Consider the following 26,614-nt stretch of genomic DNA (forward strand, 5'->3'; position numbering starts at 1 on the left):
TAGTGGTTCTCAAAGTCTGGTACCCAGACCAGCACATCAGCTGCACGTAGGAATTTTTAGAAGTGAAAGTCTTGGGCCCTGCTCCAGACCTACAGACTGGGACACTCTGGGGGTGGGGCCCGCTACCTGTTTCAGCAAGCTCTCTTGGTGATGCTGATGCGTACTCAAGTTTGAGACCCACTGCTTAGACCTAGAACTTAAGGTTTAGGCTTTGGACAGATCTGAGTCCTAAACACTACTGAGACACTGGAGTGACCATGAGCAAGTTACTTCTGGGAACCTCTTAGCATCTGTGTGCCTTGCTTAGCTAATAGTGATTTTAATTAATTAGAATAATGCACACGGTGTACTCAAGAGAGTAACCAAAGCATACTTTATGTTCCATAAATTCTAGCTGTTTACCATTATCATCAATCAGAGCTTACTGACACGTCCTGAAGACATTCTTCTAATAAGTGTAATAATGTGGTTTGTAAAATTAACAGCTTAGAAGAGCATATTACGAAGTTCATCAGACAGGGTCTCAGCAGAAAATCAGGGGTACATCAATAAGGATAAATTGAGCCCAATGTAGAGAATCAAGAGATAGTGTAGTGCCCTGGGTTCAGTAAAAGTGTGGCTACTTTATAAGAGATGAAAGAGAAAGGAAGCCTTGCTGGAGAGAGAGTCCTCCCCAAAGATGCTGTGATGCCCCACAGAGAAGCACTATACGTTAGTTGGGGGATGCAGCCAACTCCCAGCAATTTGGCAAGAATTAATACCCTAACTTCACTCCCCTCCTTCATTCCCTACAGTCTTCTATTGGTACTCTTCATTGGTGAGCCAAACAGAAGCCAGAGCAAGGACACTTACTAAGATAGGCCATGCAAGCCATCCATATAGAATTGGGTGGAGAAAGGATGTGGAAGGGCAGATAGGACATATTTCCCGCAGGTGGTGAGTGAGCTGTAAAATCACTCGCCCTTCTAACATCATTGCCATTGCAGGAGCACGGAGGAGCCAGTGGTTAGTTCTGACTTGGCAGATCCAGGAGACTGCAGGACAGAACTGGTATATGAGTTGGGCTTTAAAGGTAGATTTGAATTTTAATGGAGAGTATGGAGTAAGAAATGGTGAACCAAGGGAAAGGGAGATTCATTGCAAATGGAGAAAAGAAAAGTGGCATAAAGACAAGAAAAGTCAAGACTTATGGAAGAGATAGCAAATACTCTGCGTGTGACTGGAGCAGAGAATGGGTAGACGAAGGCTGGAAGTTAAGATGAAGTCATCCTTGAATAACATTAAAGTTTCCTCCTTTAACCTCAATTTCCACCTTCTACTCCCTTCACTAACATTGGTAAATTAAAAGTGAATTTGACTGGGTTGGTGGCAATGGCAGTATGAAGCAAAGAGAGGAGAATAAGAGTAAAAAATTTAGTAGTACCTTGGTGAAGCTGGGTAAATGATGGGTGGTGGTGTCACGTCAAAGCATGGGCAAGTGATTGTGACAAATATAGGCTTATTTCTTGACTATATGACTTCAGTTAAGGTACTTAAGCCCTCTAGGCTGCAGTCTCCCAACCTGTAAAATGGGGATAAAACCTCGCTTCCTCCAAGGTTTCTGTGAGGATCTGATGAGAAATGGAAGTAAAGAGTTGAGTCCAGCAATCAGTTTTTAATACATATAAACTAATGTGAGGATAAGGGTAAGAATACTTGCTATCATTTATTGAATACTTATTATGTGTCCAATATTGTGCTAGTCTATTTACATATCTTTTCTCACTTAGCTTTCTTTTCTCTTATCTGCCTTTCTATAGGCAAGAGATAACTGATGGCTCAGTTATGAGGAAACGCAGTTGTGAGGAAAATGTCAGAGGGAAAATGTACCAGAGAGTTAATTCCTAATGGATCTGTCAGCCTTAAACAGAGCATGTCTGTGCTAAAATGTGTAAAATATCTGTGCTAAAACTACTCAGTTGGACAAGTTTTGATAAAGTATTAACGAATAGGCATAAACAGCTTGGAGCTTTTTGGGGGGTATGTGGTAATATTAGTATTGGTGTGATGACTTTTGAAAGTTCTATGGCGTATAGAAGTCAAAAAGAAGACCCGGAAAGGGGGAAAACTCTCTCTGAAAGTTATTGGGGAAGTCTGGCTAGTAAGACTCCAAAAGGGAGAATCAGTAAGAGGCCAGGTTATTCATAGGCCTTCTAGGAATGTGTCCATGAGAAATATTTACAATGATTGGATGCCGGAATAAAGGAGAACACTGGCTCCATAAATGGTAACTTATTTTCCACAAACAGGCTAATGATAAAAATAATGAAAATCTGATGGATTTTTGAGAGTTTCATTGACCAAACTGAGACAAAAGTACATAACAGCTAGATGCTCATAGTTTTAATCAGTTCACTTTGGAGTCAAGCAAAGATAGCACCTGAAATGGTAAGGGACGTTTATGCAAAGTCACAAAGATTTTTGGTGGTGCATTTGGGATATAAACCCATTTCCGTAAGAATTCTTTCAGAAGTCAAATGTTTGCTTGTCAAAAGTAGCATGAACTTACTTCCAGGAAAAGTTCCTAAGAAAAAATAATTTGAGTAATGAAGAACACTGATGTAACAATTAATTTAAGAACCCAGAAACAGAGGTAAAGAGTAAAGCAATTATGGGTTAAGAGTCTGCATAGGCAGAAGGAGCGGAGCGGCTGCTGCTCAATGGCGGAAAAGCGGCCGGTGTTCTGACCGCTTCGTCCCCCTAGCAGTTGCGGGGGAGTTTCCCGCCGGCGCGGCTGGAGTCTCTGTTTCTCAGGGTTCGGTGGCTGGAAGATGCTCCAGAGAGACGAGGCTGCGGCGGAGGAGGTGGCGGCGGCCGAATCGGCAACGGCGCTAGGGTGGAGAGAAGGCGGCGTGCGGGGCCCAACGGTGTAAACAGCCCCGGAGGCGGCGGAGGCGGTGGCCAAGACCCCGAGGGGGAAGCGGCGCCTCCTGTGGAAGCCTGGGCTGAGTGCAGCAGAGAGGTTCTGCGGCGGGCGCGAGCGGACGCCCTAGACCTTGCCTCCCTCCCTCGCCCCAGGTAAGGCCGCTGGGCGCCCCGCCGCAGGGGGAATGGCTCGCGGGCACCGCCGAGGCCCCGGACCGTTTTCGGGGTGCCGCCGAGCTGCGGCCGGGACCTCTCCCCGCTTAATCCTCGCCTCTTTCCCTCGGCCGCGGAGCCCAGAGGAGCGGGACGCCGGGCCTGGCTCCTGGCTAGGCCCCTTCCCCAGCCGCCGCCTCCGCGCTCGGCCGAGGCTGGGAGAGGCTCGGGGCAGGGAATTTTAGTTTGCTCCAAAGCCTGGAAGTAAACTGCTTGTCCCTGTTCTCTGCGAGCATCTCTTTCACCTGAAAGCACTGGGGCTACTCCAGGCCGTAACTCGTCCCTTCCTGGTGCATGCCTGTTTGAAAACACTACCTTTTCCCATTTGTTTCCTCATTAGCTTCTGCCTTCCTCTGCGCTCCATTTCACTTCTTCGTTAAATCTTCTTTCTCGCTCTTCTGTCTACGTGTCTCACCACCTCCTTCCTCCTTAGCGACTTTATTTAAATCGTTTCTCTTTTTCTTCTCAGGAGACTCCGGTCTTCTCTTCCCTGTCTTCCCCAGCAGTCCTTTTCGGATGTCATTCTTTTTACTAGTGAAGTTCTTATATGAAACTGCTATCGTCAGTATCCCAAATCTACCAGAGGCCCATTAAGAATAGACTCACCAGCTTTAAGTGGCAGATCAGTTTCTGATTTCACCGAGCCTAACATCCTTTTTTAAAAATTGTATTATTAAATGTAGAGTGTGGAAATAGCCCTGAAGCTATTTTTAAAATGAAGGGCTCAATGAGTGTTGGAAATAGTTATTTCATTTTTTCACGTTGCATGACCTCTAATGTCAGATTGAGCAGATCTAGAACATTTTTGCCCATCTTGTCTGGCAGAATGCTTCTTAAGCGTTTTGATAGTTGCTCACATTCATCACTATTCAAGTTGGCTTAAAAGCAGTTTGAAAACTTTAGAAAAAAGACATTATGAGAACAACTAGGAAGCTGTTTTGATGAAGTCACTGTTAAATACCTTTTAAAATAGGCTTCACATGTTTAATGTATCAAAATAAAGTTGGCGTGGGTCTTGTAAAAAGGATTATTTAGGAATTTGAGTAGTCTTAAGAGTTATGTAGCTATTTTGGGAAAAACATTCTTTTTCTGTTAACAAACGTTTACAACTCCTGTGATGTGAGAATTACCGAGGTTTACTGTGGGATTAACACAGGAACTCATTTTATTTGAGCTACTATATGGATGTAGAAGTGGTAAATTGCTCAGGTTAGAGTAAATCAGTATGTAGAAGAAAAAAAAAACAAGAGTCTGCATAAATTCCCCTGGAAGGGGGATATGGTCAGACATGGCAATTTGAAAACAGTGAGTCACCAAAAGTAAAAGTAAATTACAAGCTGTTTTGGGGGTCTTCAAGAGAGATTTTATAGATTGACCAACAACAGCAGCAAGGATAAAATATAACGCTGTCATGTAGACTGCAGCCTGAAAAGAAAGCATTGCAGAAAAGCCACATCATCCTGAATTTATATTTCCGTGCATTTGAACAGATTGGAGAGCAGTAAAGTTGTTTTAAGAGCGAGTGATTTAAGTCAGCCAGCTTGTGAATAATACAAGATATTTTTGCATTTACATTAACTTATGTCCATAAATAACGAACTTTAACAATGAACAAAATCCATAATCCTGATAATGCTAAGAAAACTGGAAAGATACCTTTACCTTGAAAAGACAGGATAAAGAAGACAGCATAGAAATTTAGGGAGATTGCAGTTTTGGAAAAATTATATTAACATTTATTAGCTGCTACAGCTTTGAAATGTGATGATTTAAAGAAAGAAGTAGACTGTTGATTTCTAAAAGGTAATGTGTTGGCTGAAAGAGAAGAGAATCTTGTTGAGACCTAAAGTGTTCTTTTAAGGATATATTTCAATGTCATTTCAAAAAATAAACACATTTCCCATAACAAAACAGTGAGGTTAATGGAATAATGCAGGTGAAAGCTTTTTGGCCCAAAGGAGTTCCGTCCTTTGGAACAAAGTTTTATTGTTGAACACACCATGACCCAGGCCTGTGAGTGCCAGCACGGTGGCTGTTTTTACAAGATCTGGTACAATATTCACAGTAGTTCTGGCCTTAGCACTAGGCAAGGATCATTCTTTTTGTATCTTCCTGATTGCTTCCTCTACAGAAATGGGATAATCCCTCCTCTTCTAAACTGGAAAGTAGTTTCTTCCCTCAATAAAACTAGTTTCTTCTCCAGGTTGAGCTTTTCCAAATCTTAGAGGTCTAAAATGAATGATACGAAACATACTATATTTGCATCTATTTTTATTTAAGAGTTCTCTAAGGAGATTTACCTAATTAAATAGGAATTTCCTAAGAGATGCCAAAATAAACAATCAACAAGTTTTCTTTAGAGATCATATATATTATATAACAAGATCCACCTAAGAGTTAAAATATAAGTAGGTATACAATTTAACTATTTGAAGATAATTTTTCTTCTTACCACTGAAGCAATAAGCAGGTAGTAGTACAATTTGGGGAAAACAATATTTCTGGCTTTTGTTTTATTTTAATTTGTGATATTCATGAGATCTTTTGTGAATCTTTTGGGTATATAGTAAAATTCATGGGTTTTTAACTTTGTATTGACTCGTATTTTTGTAGGTTTAAAATTTTTCTTCTGGCTTTAATTTATACTATCTCCTTTTACTTTTTCATTTAGAAATAATGTATTTTTCTCAGGATTGCAATCTCAGTGCAGTCCTCTACTTTTCTATCTCTTAGACGTCTACATTTTTGTCTAGTTAGTACATTTCTAGTGTTTTATACAATTGATAAGAACTCTTTAATCTTATGAATTCTTTATATTTTCTCTTTGGAGACAAGACTTATAGGGATTTCCTTGGGCTTAAACTAGAAAGAAAAACGAATTTGCATATGAAATGTTGAAGGCTTTGTTACAAAGTGGGTTAACATTATATGTATGTTTGAAATAAACTACTTCAACCAGAGCACCTAGCTGTTAGCCTCCAGATTAATATCTATCATAAAATATGTGCATGCTTCCAACACATGGCATTGCCTCCTATTACTGCATGTCCAGGAGAAATTGTTTTGTCTTGTAGCAAAGGGCATTAGCTCTTTGCACGTTTTTTTTTTTTTTTTAATGACAGCTATCCAAAAATCAAGCTGAACCCTTGTATATGAGGACAGAAAAGGACAATTTTTAGACAGGTCTAATATCCAGTTGTACCTTTCAGTCACTTAGAGAGAAGGCTTAGACCCCTGAAGCCCAAAGTCACAGGTTTTTTAGGATTATGGTGGTATATACCTCCAGTTTATAGAAAAAAAATGCGTTGTAGAAAGTCCAAGTTAAATTAGGACTAAAATCCAAGTTAAATCTAGAACTAAAGTTTTACTGCCCCAAATACTTGTAAACTCTAGGTTACTGCTCTGTTGTCCATTTCATCAGTTGCAAAATATTCAAGTTAGTCTTTCAATGCTAACAAGAACATAAAAATGCATTATGTCTAAAAGCAGAACATGAATGCTAAGCCAGATCGGCGCATTACCTGAGAGTTTGGGGGGCCACCCAAGCGGCATCTACTTGTTTGCTACTGACCTTCTGTTAGACTTGCTCAAGAATTGTTACCATGAAATAACATACACCTTATGTACTCTTGAGTTTATTGAAAACACACAGCAAATGTGCACACACACACACACACATACACACCAGCACACCAGCACGCACCTACTCTAGAGCCTAGAATTTTAAGAGTCAGAACTTTTTACTTGCTTCTGGATTAAGATGGACCCTGTATTTCCTCAGCATGCTAATTAGAAACTCTATAAACAATTCAAAACCAGCTTCTTAAAATTCTGTTTTAAAAAAATTGATGTTAAATATTATCCTCAGAGAGTTCTACTGTGACTTTTCAAATTGTTTTTTTCTCCCTTCATGGGATAAACAGTTAGGGTTTCTTTTTGTTTGTTTTTTTATCTCTCATTGTAAAAAATTCTATCTTAAAAGCTGATTTATTATTTCTTCCTTAGCATGGATGACATGGGAACAAAGCTGATATTTCATCAGTCTTGTTTTTATTGAAGTTGAAAGGTTATATATTTCTACTATCTACTGCAATAATGCCAAATATTTTTATAGTGCTTGTAAATCTTATGACATTATTTTTTTAGTTTGTATTTAAGGCATTTACTCAAAAGGGACCATATGCCTCAGTTCATGTTACTCTATCATCAGTGTGTACGGTCACTCTATTTTCTAATACTTTTAAGATTGGTTTTGGCCCCGACGTTCCTCTGCCAGATTTATTTCCTTTATTTTCCCCTATATAGCACCATTTGGGCCATTTAATATGTAATTTCCCAACTCACCTTTCATAGTTATTTTAAACGTGTATATATTTGAAATATCGAATTGTTTTGTATTTTCTAATTTTTGCAAAAGTAGTATCGACTAAAAATCACATCCTGTTCTTTTATTTTTTCTACACAAAATTATTGTTTTAAAATTTGTGTTGCTCCATAGAAATTATTGCTTCTGGCCACTGTCTAATATTCCACCATATGTTAATACCATGTTTTGCTTATCCATTACCCTGGTGATACATACTTAGGCTATTTTCAACACTTTATGTCCACCATAAGGCATTAATACACTCTTTCCACATGTCCCCTTGAGTAACAGTGCAGCTGTGGAATGGCTGAGGTGGAAGTCATATATATGCCTTATTTCACAGATTCCTCCCCAGAATAGCTGTACCATTTCCCCCTCACCAGCAATACTTGGAATTTCTCTCTTGCCATATCCTTTGTCACCACATGCTGTTAATCTGCATTTTAAAAAATTAATTAATTTATTTATTTTTGGCTGCATTGGGTCTTCGTTGCTACACTCAGGCTCTCTCTAGTTGCAGCGAGAGGGGTCTACTCTTCGTTGCGGTGCGCAGGCTTCTCATTGCAGTGGCTTCTCTTGTTGCGGAGCACAGGCTCTAGGCGCGCGGGCTCAGTAGTTGTGGCTCCCAGGCTCTAGAGCGCAGGCTCAGTAGTTGTGATGCACAGGCGTAGTTGCTCCACAGCATAATTTGCATTTTAACTTCTGGAAATTTGGCATGTGTGGGTTCATATGAAGTAAGGTGTTTTAATTCTGCATTGCTCTGATTCTAGAAAAGTTAGGCCTTCATATACTTTCTTGCTATTCATGTTTTCCATTCTATGAATTGCCTATCATGACCTTCGCTCATTTTTCTATTGAGTATTCTGTGTCTTTAGAGATGTAGAAGTTTTTGTATTCAGATGTTGAGTCCTTTATTGGGTTTTGGGTAATGTATGTCTTCTACCCATCAACTGTTTTTCAGTCTGACTTTGGTATCCTTTATTGTACATAAAATTCTAATTTTTATTAAAGTATAATTGATTTACAATACTATGTTAATTTCAGGTGTACAACGTGGTGATTCAATATTTTTATAGATTATGCTCCATTGAAAGTTACTATAAAATATTGGCTATATTCCCCATGCCCTACAATATATCCTTGTATCTCATTTATTTTATACATAAGTTGTCTGCACTTCCTAATTCCCAGTCTGTATCTTGCCCCTCTCGCTTCCCTCTCCCCACTGGTAACCACTAGATTGTTTTCTATATCTGTGAATCTGTTTCTGTTCTGTTGTATCCATTCATTTGTCTTATTTTTTAGATTCTACTTATAAGTGATATCATTACAGTATTTGTCTTTGTCTGACTTATTTCACTAAGCATAATACCCTCCAGGTCCATCTATGTTGTTGCAAATGGCACAATTTAATCATTTTTTATGGCTGAGCAGTGTTCCATTGTGTATATATGGCGCGTATTCTTTATTCATTCATCTGTTGATGGACACTTAGGTTGCTTCCATATCTTGGCTATTGTAAACAATGCTGTTATAAACACTGGATGTGGGTGCATGCATCTTTTCAAATCAGTGTTTCTGTTTTCTTCAGATATATACCCAGGAGTGGAATTACTGGATGATATGGTTGTTCTGTTTTGTTTTTGTTTTTATTAACATCTTTATTGGAGTATAGTTGCTTTACAATGGTGCGTTAGTTTCTGCTTTATAACAAAGTGAGTCAGCTATACATATACATATGTCCCCATATCTTCTTCCTCTTGTGTCTCCCTCCCACCCTCCCTGTCCCACCCCTCTAGTGGCTACATCAGTTAACATTCCCACCAACAGTGTACCAGGGTTCCCTTTTCTCCACATCCTCGCCAAGGCTTGTTAGTTTTGTTCTTTTTTATGATAGCCATTCTGACATGTGTGAGGTGATCTCTCATTGTGGTTTTGATTTGCATTTCCCTGATGGCTAGTGATGTTGAGCATCTTTTCATGTGCCTGTTGGCCATCTGTATGTTTTCTTTGGAAAAATGTCTATTCAGCTCTTCTGCCCATTTTTTTAAATCAGATTTTTTATATTAATAAATTTATAATTTTAATATAGTTAAATTCATCACTTTTGCTTCATACAATGTATGTTTCTTTATTTTTCAAAGATCTATTTCATCTCTTACCCTGAAATCACAAATATATTCCCTTGCAATTTCTTTTATTCTCTCTAGATTTTATTTTTCACATTTAGATATTAAAACTATTGTATTTTAGTTTTGTACATTAGGTGGAATTATATAACATAATGGTTAATAGAATGATTTCTGTGGGGTTTAAGTTCCAGCTCCACCATGTACTTCTTAGGCTAGTCATTTTATCTCTCATACCTCAGTTTTTCCACCTGTAAAATGAGGATAATAGTTTATGCCTTGTGGATTTTTTTGTGAAGATTAGGTGAGCTATATAGGACTGGGTACAACATAAGTGATATCACTAGGTTAAGATCCAGTCTCATATCTCTTTTGAAAATGAGACTGTTTCCCCAAAAGCTGTAATTCAACTTCCTCCATTGGACTATGATTCCATCTCTTTCATGTGCCAACTTCCTCTCTGTATACAGCTCTATTTCTAGGCCACCTGTTTGATTTGTTTTCTTGTTTGCTGTTTCTTCCAAGGGCATCACAGTTCTTATCTATCATGACTTCCCAATATATCTTAATGTGTAGGGCACATTCTCCATTTTGAGCTTATTTTTCAAAACTACCTTAGCTGTATGGAGAACTTTATTCTTCCAGATACATTTTATTTTATTTTATTTTAATGTTTTTATAGGAGATAGAGCAATCTGCTCTTTTTTTTTCTCTCTTTTTTTTTTTTTTGGCTGCGTTGGGTCTTCATTGCTGCGTGTGAGCTTTGTCTAGTTGCAGCGAGGGGTGGGGCAGGAGGCTACTCTTTGTTGTGGTGCACAGGCTTCTCATTGCAGTGGCTTCCCTTGTTGCGGAGCACAGGCTCCAGGCTCGTGGGCTTCAGTAGTTGTGGCTCGTGGGCTCTAGAGTGCAGGCTCAGCAGTTGTGGTGCACCAGCTCAGTTGCTCCGTGGCATGTGGGATCTTCGTGGACCAGGGATTGAACCCATGTTCCCTCCATTGGCAGGCAGATTCTCAACCACTGCACCACCAGGGAAGTCCCCCAGATACATTTTAGAATCACTTTTTTATGCTGTCCCTCAAAAAAAAAGAGCTTGGCCTTTTATTACAGTTGCATTTAATTTTATAGATTAATATAAGGACATTTATATTATTATAGTAAGTCATCTCATCCATACCTGTGATATATATTTCTTTTACTCATGTGTCCTCTAATAAAGTTTTCATTATGAAGATTTTCTGCATAATTTATTAGGTGAAACCCCATACTCTCTATAGGTTTTGTTACTATGGTAAATTCATCTTGTATTGTATCTAGATACTGATGCTATGGAGGAACACAGTTGATTTTGGTGCATTAATTTTTTTCCAGCCCCTATGTTGAGCTCTTTTCTTAGATTTAATAGCTTATTGATTTTCCTGTGTTTCCAATGAAATACATAATCAAAACAATCTATAAATATGACATTTTTATCTATATTCTTCTAAGCCTTCTCTCTCTATTCCTCTCAATACACAGCTCCGAAAAGGTCGGTTCCAATAGACCAGTAATGTTAGAAATCTTTATCTCAATTCTCTCCTTAAAGGAAATGCTAATTTTTTAAAAAAATTAGTAGTATAATAATTTTTGTTAGTGTATACATGTGCCATGTATTTTTGGTATATAGCCTTTATCAAGGAAAGATAGTTATTATTTGGATCTAGTTTTATAAAATTTACCCTACCCAATAGATTTTGAACCTCATGGGATGCTTTTTATCTCTTCTATCTAAAAAGAATGATGATACGATTTTCTCCTTTTATTTAACTAATACAGTGAATCACATGATATGACTGGCTGATACTGAACCAACCTTGCATTCTCAAGGATAAACCCACTTGACCAAATCGTATTATAGTATAGGTTAGCTTTTGCTGTATTACAAACCACCTCAAAACTTAGTGGCTTAGGGAGATCAGCTTGGTGCTTTGTGACCACCTAGAGGGGTGGGATAGGGAGGGTGGGAGGGAGGGAGACACAAGAGGGAAGAGATATGGGAACATATGTATATGTATAACTGATTCACTTTGTTATAAAGCAGAAACTAACAGACCATTGTAAAGAAATTATACTCCAATAAAGATATAAAAAACAAAACAACAACAACAAAAAACTTAGTGGCTTAAAATAGCAATTACTTGGCAATTTGGGACTGGATTCATCTGGGTAGTGTTTTACTTTCGGTTTTTTCTGGGCTCCTTCATGCAGTTTTAGTCAACTGATGGATCAGCTGAGTGAGAGCTGGTCTGAGACAGCCTCACTCACAGGTTTGGTGGTTGGCATGGGCAGTGGGAGCACCTGGTCCACTTGTCTTCAGAACCTAGTGGGCTAGTCCTCGGCAGCTGAGCCATCAAGCTCTTTTGCTATTGTCTCATCATGTGGGTTGAGTATGCCAAAGCCCAGTCCTGCTGAAGTGGTGACTCAGGAATGAGGGTGTCAGAAGGGGATTGTACCATAATTTTTGAAACATCCTATCACAATGTTTTTAATATACCTTAAAACTCTGTGGAATAATATTGTATTTAGGTTTTTGACTTATATTTTTAATAAGGAAAATTTGATTGTAATGTGTTTTTATATTGCCCCTGTTTGGTATAATATTCTTCTTGCACCTCTAGCCCCATTATTCTAGCTTGGGGTACTTAAAATGTATTGAAGGGGATAGAAATGAGTATTGCATCTTAAATAAAATAGTCTTGGACAAGTGGTTCCCACTTATCACCGAGGTTGTTCAACAGGCTGCACTCTCACAGTGGACTATTGAACCCTTATGCACACCAAGCATTACATCTCACTTATACCTTACTAGCATTCTTGTGCTGGTTCCTTGATTTTAATTTAAAAAGTAATAAGTCCTTGAAAAAATACAAAGTAAGAAGCAAAAACCCTCCATCACCCTAGTCTCTTTCCCTCACAGGGGAAGCAACTATAAAGTTAAGATGTCAATTAAAAAATATTTACAAGATGAAAATGATTCTTAAAAGTCCTTGGGGGCATTTAATCATTGAAGGGTATGCTGAAGAAGGTAAGTAACAGTTTGACCTCCAATCCAGAGACTATTGGCAATAAGTGTAAACAGTGCTCTAACAACATGGCCTAATAGAACTATAGAACTAAAGAAAAAGCTAGGATTAGGATTATTGGGCCCAAATTCACATTGTTCCTAATGAAGAACCTTAAAATCATGAAATATTGACTGATCTCTAATTCTAATTCTAAGTCATTCCAGAATGCTATTTTCTGTGTCGAGGAGTGGAGTTTGAGAGAGAAATAAGAAGGAATAAAGTCCAGTTTGGTTTTAAAGAATCATGGAGAAATGAAGATTATTTCTTTCATAATTTCCCTGTAGATAGAGCTCTTCTATGACTGACTGTTTCACTAAAGCAGGGAAATACAGGGTGTTATCCAGATAATCATATCAGTTTACTTCCAGTCAGTCCTCTTCTGGGCAAACACATCTTTAACTTCATTTGTATTATATAGTATTTTAAATTATGAATTGTTTTGTCTTCTCAGGTCAGTTTCTTTTAGCCACGTGGGTTTGCTCTCTGTTTATTCCCTCCTCCTTCCCTCTCTTCCTTCTCTCCTGTACTCCCTTTTTTATTAGTGAATTGGAAAGACGATTTCCTTATATATGCTAAACTATGCAATTGCAAAACCCAAAAATATAACTAACGTTTTATGAAGAAGACAATAACGAAAAAAAATTATAGTGGAAAAATCTTAGGAAACTGGAAGGAATTTGGGGGTCTTTCTGTCTCGAAGTAGATTTGGAATGTGAATTTCAGGTTCTCTTTTTTAATGCAGGGTTGCTAGTTGAGCCTTTATTTTATTTTCAGAAAAACAATCAGCTTACATATTTTTTTAACAAGGTTTTCTTCACCTTTGGAAATTAGTAATGATTAAAAAGAATATTATATAGTTAAGTGATGTCTAATTTTTTTCCTCATGGGTTCACCGTAGTTCAGGTTATAGCCCTGATCTGTTTAATCCTCCAACAATCCTGAGAGGGAGCAAAGGGGCAGATGTTCTTTCCTCATTTCACAGATGAGAAAACTGAGATTCAAAGTGAGGTTAAGTGCTTCTGCCAAGGTCATTCTGTGAGGTGAAGCCGGAGCCAGGAATAGCACCTCATCCTCTTGTTTTCTCTCATGTGATTCTCCATCCGCTGACCCACTCTCACTATAAAAACACACTGTACCAGGCCTCACACAATCCCTGAAACGTCCTTTTTGTAGGACACTATGGTAGTGACAAGATTGAACAGATATAAAGAATGCTGTAAAAAAGGACCTGTCTTTTTTGTTGACTCCATCCCATAAACTTCCACAGCCACACTGCCTGAGAAACATGAGGCATCCATTAAGATCATGTTCCCATTAGTTCCCAAAATCTAGCTAGAACTAGGTTTTGCAGAAATTGAAGACACATCTTGTGGCCTGACTGCTGAAAATGAGTGTCTCAGGAGTCAGAGAGGCATTGCTGCTCAACGAAGTCAAGAATGCCCTTTGCTAATTGTTTCTCCTCCATTTCTGAGGGAATTTAAATTCATGATCGGCACCATATATTATACTTCAATACTATTCACCATCCATCTTGTACGTATTTGCAGGAAAGAATGTTGCCCAAGTCATTATATCCCGCCATGATTCACAGTCGTATGACCTTAGGTGGCAGCTCAGCAGGAGCTTACCGGTGCCTTAAATCATCCCTGTTGTGGACATACAAGAGCGTGACCTCCGACTTCCCAAGCTGTCTCTTCATGAAATGAAAATGGAACTGAGAGTTTAGGGGAACGTTTTGAAAGTGTCTGGCTCTTGTAGTCATCTAATGAGGTCCCTCATTTCTAGCTGCTAAGCATGCCCTTTAATTGGTGGTCACTCGAAAATCAATGATAATATAACTGTCCAACTCTTTGGAGCTATTTTTCTCTCTGCTTTCTATCTTGCAAGTGCACGATAAAAGAAACCACCCATTCAGCCATTATCTTGTGTCACTTACTATTCAGAGATCAGTCTTCCTTTATGTGCTCTTTCAGGAAAGACCTGGGTTGTATTTTTCACTTGCCTTTCAGGCAGAGAGTAGAGTCCTTGGCACAGATTAAGTCCTCAAAAATGTTAGATGCGTGGATGGGTGGGCAGTGGATTGCAGCACATGAGCAACTACAGTAACATTGTGATTTTTTACTGTACATGACAAGGAAATGACCTCAGTTGGGGAAATAAATGCCTAGCCCATATGCCACCACTTTCCCCTTCCATCTTCATTACAGTCCTTACTAATCTATTATGACATTTTTTCCCATTGGGTCTAGACATGACCTCAGGATGCTTGTAGAATATAAACAGTCCTGTGCAATGTAAACCTTGTATAATGTAAACAATGCTTTACTGTTTGATTTGAGTTGGGACACGAGAAGAATCCTATTTTCCGTCCATAACATAGACGTTGGGAATAATAGCTAATGCTTATGTAAACATATAGATTCATAGGATAGAAAAAATAGTTTTTAAGAAATGACCTAGTACAGACTCGGGGGAAAATATATGTTAACTTGATTATAGAAATTTGGTTCAGCCACTCAGCTTCAACCTTCAAAAATCATGTCACTTTTTATTTTAAACCAACATATGAATCCAAGGTATAGCAAAATAAACCATAAACCTTGCAGAACAGGGCCCTTCTAGATACGATCTCGTTAGGACCTGATTCTCCATGGTTGTATCTACACAGAGGGGTAATGCCAGGTCCCCTACTGGGAAGCTGAATTGGAGGAAGAGATAGACATAGAGGTACTATGGATAATTCTAGACTGACATGGTCATCAAGAAGTCCTATGAAAAATAATTTCTGGTGAGTATAGAGTAAATCAGCAATGAGAAACGGAGAGGATTGGAATTAAGTAGACTCATCACTAGTCCGTGGTTATTACCAGTGTAGCAGTTTAGCAATGAATTACTCAAGGTAATTGGTGCTAGGTAGTCTAACAAACACTCCTGAAAGCCAAGTGTCTTAACTTAATAAATGTTTATTTCTCTTGTCAGAGACCAGTGTGAATTAGGTGGTTCATTCTTAGCAGATTGCTTTCAAGTAGTGAATCAGGAACCCGTGCCCCCTCCACCTTGAGGTGTTGTCTTAAATGCATGACTACCTAAACTACAGCAGAAGGGAACATGGGCAATCATGCATAATATCTCCTGGCCGGGCCTGAAAGGGGTAGACCCATACCCTTTCAACAAGAATGCAAAAACTTGACCTCTGCCTGGCTCCAAGGGAGGTTAGAAAAGGTCATTGTTCTGTGTGTCCATGAAGAGGAGAATGAAATGCATCTCACTGTCTCATCCATAGCTGAAGGCAGGTAATCTGTGAGAGAGAGCAATGTTTGCAGATGGTGATACATGAAGATTGAGGAAGATGGATTTCTCAATCACTGAGGAGTACTGTTCCATCTAACTGAGTTTGGAATGGTAATAAAGTCATCCACTGAAAACTTACCAATCTAGTTTGTGTGCAAGATATTATGAATTATAGTCTGACCGTTAATTTAGCAGACCCACAAATATTTACATCTACCAAGCACCGTGCTGGCAACTGCAGCTTACCAGTACTTCTTTCCTGGGCCCTGGATAATTTCCAGTAGTTGGTATCAGGATCTAAGCTATCCACTTGATGTGGACACTAGTCCCCTTGTAGCCCTCTCACAGGAGCCTTTAACCATTCGTGGCCAAAAACAAAGGAAATGGGCAAGAGTTACTGCTCTGCTTATCAGAAAGTGTCTCCTAAAGTCTTGTCTCCTAAATCATTTTTCTGGCCCCTTTATAGTAATTCTTTCTTTATTCACATTTCTTGGCCTACTGAACGCTATAGTCAAATCCTCCCTCAATTTTCTTTTTTCTGAAGTATATAAAACTACATTTTCTTCAGCCTTTTTTTAAAAAAATGATAATTATCTTGTTTATTGGTATTTGGAAAATCTAATGAGATCACATATTTAAAAATCACATACTATCAAAAGATAAATAGTAGTAGTAATTCCTTCTGGAATATTTTTGCCCCTCATCCAACCAATGTTAGGTCCCTTACTCCCTTTCTTAGCAACTTTTATTAATTTCTTATGTGTCTATCAGAAGTTTTTTGTGGCAAAGGTACATGTGTATGTTTCAGAGGTTACTGTTGTCATGAATTCACAGAAGCCAGAGCCTGGAAAGCATTAAGTGGTCCTGAGCACCCCATTTCCAATGAGAGAGCGTAGCAGTGCTCAAACGGCTGGGTGTCCTATAATTCAACTCAATTCTGGCACTATCTACCTGTAGATAGCATCAGATCTCACATGTTAAGGGCTCAGTCCAGCAGGAATGCACACACACACTTCAGGTGCCAGTCACCAAGTATATGTTGTCACCTGTGCTTCTGACCCTTGTACCACAGATCAGAGGTTCCAACGAACCCCTTCTTAGCTTTAATTAATTTGCTCAAGTGACTCATAGTACTCACAGAAATATCCTATTAAGTAGATTAACCGGTGTATTATAAAATGATAAAACTCAGCAACAGCCAGATAGAAAACATGTATAGGATGAGGTATGGGGAGAAAGCATGGAGCCCACTCTCCCCAAATCTCCATGTGCTCACCAACTGGGAAGCTCCCTGAACCCTGTCCTTGGGGGTTTATGGAGGCTTCAGTACACAGGTGTGACTGAATAACTCATTGGCCATGGGCGATTGAGCTCAATCTTGAGTGGCTCTTCCCTGCCCTGAGGGCAAGGGGGTGGGACTGAAAGTTCCAACCTCTAATCACAATGTTGGCTCCACAGGCTGCCTGCTCCCATCCTTAAGTGCTTTCCAAAGATCACCTTGTTAACATAACAAAAGACACCATTATCATCTCATCACTTAGGAAATCCCAAGGGTTTTAGAAACTGTGGCAGAAACTGGGACAGAGACCAAAAATATAATTCTTATTACTCCTAAATCACAGTTATCTAGGTAAATGTTTGTATCACCCCAAACAGGCAGTAGTCACCAGGGAAAATAAGTTAATTGCCAGTCTTTTCTATTAATTTTTAAAAATCAGATTTAAGAAGAGAATTTTTTTAATGGCCAGTGAAAATGTCTCTTTAGCTCTTGCCTTTTTCTAGTTATTATTTATTTTTTCAATTTTTAGTTTAGTTTTGAAAAGTGTCTTTAAGTTATTTTAAGGTTAGAACCGAACCTTCCAGGGTTAAAAAAATATTGCGTCTCTTGAAAGAGATTATTTTAGACTTAGTGAAATGGATTTGATGCTAGAGAACATGTGACATCATACATTTGACCTTTTTGAAATGATTTACATTATATCAGCTACATTTTAAGTCCAGCAACTGTAACCAAAAAAAAAGAAAAAAACCCCTACTAATTAAGGCAACTTTGCAGATTGATGGCATTAGATTATCAATTAAGATCTCAGTTTTAAACCAGATTTTTCCTCTAAATAGTGATCCAAAGAGCACTAGTTTTACGGTCATTCTAATTAGTCAGGCTTCTGATTGTTTAGTGCCTTCACTTGAAGTTTGTTAAATATTTTGAATATCACCTATGCTCCCATGGGACATCAGTGAATGTGAAGTCAACAAAAAAGAAAAAAAAGTAAGAAAAAGGATTTTGTAGTAAAATAAACTTGAGAAATCCTGGGTTCAGTAAATTTAAACATGTTTTGTGACTGGAGGACTTTTGAGATGTGGAATGAGCTATAATGTGCTCTGTGAATTTCACTGTTAAGTAGAGTTTTGTCTGAAGTGTTTTTAAACTTTATTTGGCTCTACAACCCTTTGTCAGTGGAACATTTTAAAGGACTCTGTTTCTAGCAACTTTGGAAAATGCTGTTCTGGTCTCAGTTGAGCCCTTGAAATCTTAGCATTTGGAAGGAGATCCACACACAAGCTCATCCAATTTCTGGTACAGAAATCTACCATGTATCCACGCTATAGGCTCACTCAGCTGTGGATGAGTATTTTGATAAATGAGTATTTTGATAACAAAATGCTCGCTACCCATAAATCAGCTGATTCTATAGTCGGAATGCTGGTCTGTTAGGAGGTTTTAACTTTTTAAGTGCCTTTTACTATTAGAAAATTTTAAGTTTTAAAATTTTGTCTATTGGACCTAGATCTGATCTCTGGATTAAGATAAGTCCTACTCAAGTAAAAGAATCCTTATTTTTCAAGGATGATTTGTACATAAAAAAAAAAATCCATATACTTAAAATCATCTGTAAATAGTGACTGAAGAGTAATTGAAAATACATTTGAAAATAATTTTCATTTGAAATTTATGTCAAACTATGTTATTATATAAACGAATCCAGTATATTTTCTCTTATAGCCAGTAAAATTTAGGTTAAATTTTAATTAAGCACAAGTGCTACAATTAAAAAAAAGAATTACATTCTGTTTCGAGTGATTATTTCAGCAAAACTGGTTTATGGGACAGTAAACTGTCCTTCACTGCATGTTCAATGTTAGCAGCTCAAACAGGCTAATTCTGGTAAAAATTCAACAGTTTTCCAAGGCCTTCTCTTAATTATTTGATACTCAGTTGTTTTTTCTTTTACTTCTATTGTATCTCTTTTTTAAATTGTTAACTACACATCCTCATTTATCAATGGCTTTGTATGTTTAACCCAGCAGATCTCTGGTATTATTTACAATGGCTTCATGATATTATAGCTTTAAAATTCAGAATTTCACTTTAAAGTTGATTTGAATTTTATTTCTATTAAACGGTATTATGTTTATGTTATGAATCCATCAGTGAGTAGTTTTCTGAAACAGGATGAGCAGTTTGCTGACTTAGAAGGGCTGGAATCTATAGACACCTTAAAATTAGGATGTAGATAACGAATAGTTGGATGACAAGAAACCCTGTTATATGAATACAGGAATAATAATGAGTGTTCCAAATCTTATCTTTTCTGTTCTTACTTTTCTCCAAAGGTTAGTTCTAGAGTCCTTAATTCTCCATTCAGTATTAAATGATTGACTATTTGCAGCCATCCCACCATTCTCCCCACTTCTAGGTCTGAGTTTGATAAACCTTTTGGTTTCATCCTTTATTTGTGAAGTAGTGTTCCTAGTCAAGCCAGAAGGCTGTTCCATTAAAGGTTTAGCATTTTAGTGATTTTAGTAGTAAGGGTAAGGATAAGTGGTCTTCAGCCCGTCACAGTCTTCCACCCAACCTTTCTTCATATGAATTTCCTGCAGTAGAAAAATTAGACAACCAGGCTGAATGATTGAGTCCCTGACTATGACTAGCAATGAACTACTCAGCCCTGGCTTCCTGGGCATGCCATCCTTCAAAAACAGCCTGCCAGATGGAATCTCAATCCCCTAGCTTGGCATTCAAGATACTCATACTCTAATCCACCAAAATCCACTTCCAGTAGTTCTCCCCACTTCTTTCATACAGCAAATATCCATTCACCCAACTGCATTCACTTATCTGGAGTGCAAGTTCTTTTCCTTATTTTCCAATATATCCCTATTTCATCTGCCTAGGAAGTCTTTCAATTTCTTCACAATCTTAAATCCTACATGGTCTTTACTTTCCTACCTTTACAACTTGACCTTAAGAAAATTTTTGCTTTCCAAGATCTATAAGTCAATCAATCAATAAACCATTAATAAGTTCATAGAAAAAAAAAAAAAGTTCATAGGCTGCTTCAATACAGTTCTCCTCAATACAAATATAGTTGTCAATCCTTAATAATAACAGCTTATATTTGATCACATAGAAATGTATTTTAACTCACATATTTGTTATCTAAAATGATAGTATAGCACTCTTCATTTCGTTGGTTATTTTCTCACATATTTTAATGTCAGTATCACCTCTTTGAAGACTTAAAGTATATGTTGTCCATTTTTTCAGTATTTTAGTATCCTGCCCTGTTTTACACTTAGTGGGTGTTCAATAAATGACTTCGACACTTCACAGAATGGAGAAAATTTTCCCAAATCCTACAAGCGTTGACCCTCTCTGACTTTGCACATCACTTGTTAATGGCAGCTGGGTAGTTGTGTTTGATAGAAATTCAAGAAAAAATTTCTACATGTTTCAAGACCAAAGCCACAGTCATATGAGGACCTTAGCATCATGAATATATTTTTAAATATATACAATGGAGAATTGCACTTTTATGATTTTGTGATGAATCACATGTAAAACAGTCATTCACATTTTATTTATTTATTATTATTTTTAAATATCTTTATTGGAGTATAATTGCTTTACAATGGTGTGTTAGTTTCTGCTTTATAACAAAGTGAATCAGCTGTACATATACATATATCCCCACATCTCCTCCCTCTTGCATCTCCCTCCCACCGTCCCTATCCCACCCCTCTAGGTGGTCACAAAGCACTGAGCTGATCTCCCTGTGCTATGTGGCTACTTCCCACTAGCTGTCTATTTTACATTTGGTAGTGTATATATGTCCATGCCACTCTCTCTTTGTCCCAGCTTACCCTTCCCCCTTCCTATGTCCTCAAGTCCATTCTCTATGTCTGCGTCTTTATTCCTGTCCTGCCCCTAGGTTCTTCAGAACCATTTTTTCTTTCTTTCTTTCTTTTTTTTTTAGATTCCATATATATGTGTTAGCATACAGTATTTGTTTTTCTCTTTCTGACTTACTTCACTTTGTATGACAGACTCTAGGTCAATCCACCTCACTATGAATAACTCAATTTCATTTCTCTTTACAGCTGAGTAATATTCCATTGTATATATGTGCCACATCTTCATTATCCATTCATCTGTCGCTGGACACTTAGGATGCTTCCATGTCCTGGCTATTGTAAATAGAGCTTCAAAGAACATTCTGGTACATGTCTCTTTTTGAATGATGATTTTCTCAGGGTATATGCCCAGCAGTGGGATTGCTGGGTCGTATGGTAGTTCTATTTTTAGTTTTTTAAGGACCCGACATACGGTTCTCCATAGTGACTGTATCAATTTACATTCCCACCAACAGTACAAGAGTGTTCCCTTTTCTCCACACCCTCTCCAGCATTTATTGTTTGTAGATTTTTTTGATGATGGCCATTCTGACCTGTGTGAGGTGATACCTCATTGCACTTTTGATTTGCATTTCTCTAATGATTAGTGATGTTGAACATCCTTTCATGGGTTTGTTGTCAATCTGTATATTTTCTTTGGAGAAATGTCTGTTTAGGGCTTCTGTCCATTTTGGGATTGGCTTGTTTGTTTTTTTGATGTTGAGCTGCATGAGCTGCTTGTATATTTTGAGATTAATCCTTTGTCAGTTGCTTCATTTGCAAATATTTTCTCCCATTCTCAGGATTGTCTTTTCATCTTGTTTATGGTTTCCTTTGCTGTGCAAAAGCTTTTAAGTTTCATTAGGTCCCATTTGTTTATTTTTGTTTTTATTTCCATTTCTCTAGGAGGTGGGTCAAAAAGGATCTTGCTGTGATTTATGTCATAGAGTATTCTGCCTATGTTTTCCTCTAAGAGTTTTATAGCGTCTGGTCTTACATTTAGGTCTTTAATCCATTTTGAGTTTATTTTTGTGTGTGGTGTTAGGGAGTGTTCTAATTTCGTTCTTTTAAATGTAGCTGTCCAGTTTTCCCAGCACCATTATTGAAGAGGCTGTCTTTTCTCCATTGTATATTCTTGCCTCCTTTATGAAAAATAAGGTGACCATATGTGCGTGGGTTTCTCTCTGGGCTTTCTATCCTGTTCCATTGATGTATATTTCTGTCTTTGTGCCAGTACCATACTGTCTTGGTTACTGTACCTTTGTAATATAGTCTGAGGCCTGGGAGCGTAATTCCTCTAGCTCTGTTTTTCTTTCTCAAGATTGCTTTTGGTATTCAGGGTCTTTTGTGTTTCCATACAAATTGTGAAATTTTTTGTTCTAATTCTGTGAAAAATGCCGTTGGTAGTTGGATAGGTATTGCATTGAATCTGTAGATTGCTGTGGGTAGTATTGTCATTTTCACAATGTTGATTCTTCCAATCCAAGAACATGGTATATCTCTCCATCTGTTTGTATCATGTTTAATTTCTTTCCTCAGTGTCTTACCGTTTTCTGCATAAAGGTCTTTTGTCTCCTTAGGTAGGTTTATTCCTAGGTATTTTATTCTTTTTGTTGCAGTGGTAAATGGGAGTGTTTCCTTAATTTGTGTTTCAGATTTTTCATTATTAGTGTATAGGAATGCAAGAGATTTCTGTTCATTTATTTTGTATCCTGCTATATAACCAAATTCATTTATTAGCTCTAGTTAGTGTTCTGGTAGCATCTTTAGCATTCTCTATGTATAGTGTCATGTCATCTGCAAACAGTGACAGCTTTACTTCTTCTTTTCCAATTCGGATTCCTTTTATTTCTTTTTCTTCTCTGATTTCTGTGGCTAGAACTTCCAAAACTATGTTGAATAATAGTGGTGAGAGTGAACAACCTTGTCTTGTTCCTCATCTTAGAGGAAATGGTTTCAGTTTTTCACCATTGAAAACGGTGTTGGCTGTGGGTTTGTCATATATGGCCTTTATTATGTTGAGGCAAGTTCCCTCTATGCCTACTTTCTGGAGGGTTTTTATCGTAAATGGGTGTTGAATTTTGTGGAAAGCTTTTCCTGCATCTATTGAGATGATCATATGGTTTTTCTCCTTCTGTTTGTTAATATGGTTTATCACATTGATTGATTTGCATATATTGAAGAATGCTTTCATTCCTGGGATAAACCCCACTTGATCATGGTGTAGGATCCTTTTAATGTGCTGTTGGATTCTGTTTGCTAGTATTTTGTTGAGGATTTTTGCATCTATGTTCATCAGTGATATTGGTCTGTAGTTTTCTTTCTTTGTGACATCTTTGTCTGGTTTTGGTATCAGGGTGATGGTGGCCTCGTAGAATGAGTTTGGGAATGTTTCTCCCTCTGCTATATTTTGGAAGAGTTTGAGAAGGGTAGGTGTTAGCTCTTGTCTAAATGTTTGCTAGAACTCGCCTGTGAAACCATCTGGTCCTGGGCTTTTGTTTGTTGGAAGATTTTTAATCACAGTCTCTATTTCAGTGCTTCTGATTGGTGTCTTTATATTTTCTATTTCTTCCTGGGTCAGTCTCAGAAGGTTGTGCATTTCTAAGAATTTGTGTGTTTCTTCCAGGTTGTCCATTTTATTGGCATAGAGTTGCTTGCAGTGATCTCTCATGATCCATTGTATTTCTGCAGTGTCTGTTGTTACTTCTCCTTTTTCATTTCTAATTCTATTGATTTGAGTCTTCTTCCTTTTTTTCTTAATGAGTCTGGCTAATGGTTTATCAATTTTGTTTATCTTCTCAAAGAACCAGCTTTTAGTTTTATTGATTTTTGCTCTCGTTTCCTTCATTTGTTTTTCATTTATTTCTGATCTGATTTTTATGATTTCTTTCCTTCTGCTAACTTTGGGGGTTTTTTTGTTCTTCTTTCCCTATTTGCTTTAAGTGTAAGGTTAGATTGTTTATTTGAGTTGTTTCTTCCTTCTTGAGGTAGGCTTGTATTGCTATAAACTGCCCTCTTACAACTGCTTTTGCAGCATCCCGTAGGTTTTGCGTCATCGTGTTTTCATTGTCATTCGTTTCTAGGTATTTTTTGATTTCTTCAGTGATCTCTTGGTAATTTAGTAACATATTGTTTAGCCTCCATGTTTTTGTATTTTGTACAGTTTTTTTCCTGTAATTGATATCTAGTCTTGTAGCATTATGGTCAGAATAGGTACTTGATACGATTTTAATTTTCTTACATTTACCAGGGCTTGACTTGTGACAAGTCAATATATGATCTATCCTGGAGAATGTTCCATGAGCACTTGAGAAGAAAGTGTATTCTGTTCTTTATGGATGGATGGAATGTTCTATAAATATCAATTAAGTCCATCTTGTTTAATGTGTCGTTTAAAGCTTGTGTTTCCTTATTTATTTTCATTTTGGATGATCTGTCCTTTGGTGAAAGTGGGGTGTTAAAGTCCCCTCCTATGATTGTGTTACTGTTGATTTCCCCTTCTATGGCTGTTAGCATTTGCCTTATGTATTGAGGTGCTCCTATTTTAGGTGCGTAAATATTTACAATTGTTATATCTTTCTCTTGGATCGATCCCTTGATCATTATGTAGTGTCCTTCTTTGTCTCTTGTAATAGTCTTTATTTTAAAGTCTATTTTGTCTGATATGAGAATTGCTATTCCAGCTTTCTTTTGATATCCATTTGCATGGAATATCTTTTTCCATCCCCTCACTTTCAGTCCGTATGTGTCCCTAGTATGTGTCTGAAGTGGTTCCTTTGTAGACAGTATATATAGGGGTCTTGTTTTTGTGTCCATTCAGCCAGTCTATGTCCTTTGGTTGGAGCATTTAATTCATTTACATTAAGGTAGTTATTGATATGTATGTTCCTATTCCCATTTTCTTAATTCTTTTGGGTTTGTTATTGGAGGTTTTTTCCTTCTCTTGTGTTTCCTATCTAGAGAATTTCCTTTAGCATTTGTAGTAAAGCTGGTTTTGTGGTGCTGAATTCTCTTAGCCTTGGCTTGTCTGTAAAGGTTTTAATTTCTCCGTGAAATCTGAATGAGATCCTTGCTGGTAGAATTATCTTGGTTGTAGGTTTTTCCCTTTCATCACTTTGAATATGTCTTGCCACTCCCTTCTGGCTTGCAGAGTTTCTGCTGAAAGGTCAGTTGTTAACCTTATGGGGATTCCCTTGTATGTTATTTGTTGTTTTCCCTTGCTGCTTTTAATATTTTTTCTTTGTATTTAATTTTTGATAGTTTGATTAATATGTGTCTTGGCATGTTTCTCCTTGGATATTTCCTGTATGGCACTGTCTGCGCTTCCTGGACTTGATTGCCTATTTCCTTTCCCATATAAGGGAAGTTTCTAACTGTATTCTCCTCAAATATTTTCTCAGTCCCTTTCTTTTTCTCTTCTTCTTCTGCGACCCCTATAATTCGAATGTTGGTGTGTTTAATGTTGTCCCAGAGGTCTCTGAGACTGTCCTCAATTCTTTTCATTCTTTTTTCTTTATTCTGCTCTGCAGTAGTTATTTCTACTATTTTATCTTCCAGGTCACTTTTCTGTTCTTCTGCCTCAGTTATTCTGCTATTGATTCCTTACAGAGAATTTTTAATTTCATTTATTGTGTTCTTCATCATTGTTTGTTTGCTCCTTAGTTCTTCTAGGTCCTTGTTAAACGTTTATTGTATTTTCTCCATTCTATTTCCTAGCTTTTGGCTCATGTTTACTATGATTACTCTGAGTTCTTTTTCAGGTGGACTGCCTATTTCCTCCTCATTTGTTTGGTCTGGTGGGTTTTTTCCTTGTTCCTTCATCTGCTGTGTATTTCTCTGTATTCTCATTTTGCTTAACTTACTGTGTTTGGGGTCTCCTTTTTGCAGGCTGCAGGTTCGTAGTTCCTGCTGTTTTTGGTGTCTGCCCCCAATGGCTAAGGTAGGTTCAGTGGGTTGTGTAGGCTTCCTGGTGGATGGGAGTGGTGCCTGTGTTCTGGTGGATGAGGCTGCATCTTGTCTTTCAGGTGGGCAGGACCACATCCTGTGGTGTGTTTTGGGGTGTCTGTGAGCTTATTATGATTTTAGGCAGCCTGTGTGCTAATGGGTGGAGTTATGTTCCTCTCTTGCTAGTTGTTTGGCATAGGGTTTCCAGCACTGTAGCTTGCTGGTCGTTGAGTGGAGCTGGGTGTTAGCGTTTAGATGGAGATCTCTGGGAGAGCTTTCGCCTTTTGATATTACGTGGTGCCGGGGGGGGGGGTCTCTCGTGGACCAATGTCCTGAACTTGGCGCTCCTGCCTCAGAGGCACAGGCCTGACACCCTTCAGAGCACCAAGACCCTGTCAGCCACACAGCTCAGAACAAAAGGGAGAAAAAAAGAAAGAAAGAAAGTAAAAAATAAATAAAATAAAGTTATTAAAATAAAAAAAAATTAAAAA

The 26,614-nt window shown here is 37.8% G+C and overlaps 1 protein-coding gene across 19 annotated transcripts in view; it reads left to right on the forward strand.

Moving 5' to 3' along the window:
* LOC149743917 (uncharacterized) overlaps positions 1-26,614 on the forward strand; it is a 191,716-nt gene that overhangs the window by 26,517 nt on the left and 138,585 nt on the right. For 8 of the 19 annotated variants that reach the window (XM_089906032.1, XM_089906030.1, XM_089906031.1 and 5 more), the window contains one exon: positions 2,794-3,057. The exons of 9 other annotated variants lie outside the window; for them this stretch is intronic. In XM_089906032.1, the coding sequence (XP_089762158.1) occupies positions 2,794-3,057 (264 nt within the window). Of the gene's footprint in view, positions 1-2,793; positions 20,999-26,066; positions 26,119-26,614 lie in introns of those variants that run through there. 2 more of the 19 variants (XR_016391668.1, XM_089906029.1) reach the window with 2 other exon arrangements.

The sequence above is a fragment of the Delphinapterus leucas genome, unplaced genomic scaffold (genome assembly GCF_059928025.1).
Source record: "Delphinapterus leucas isolate spDelLeu-1000000601 "Yukka" unplaced genomic scaffold, BTC_Dleu_Yukka2 spDelLeu_asBTCV2_sq53, whole genome shotgun sequence".
NCBI classification, from domain to species: Eukaryota; Metazoa; Chordata; class Mammalia; order Artiodactyla; family Monodontidae; genus Delphinapterus; species Delphinapterus leucas.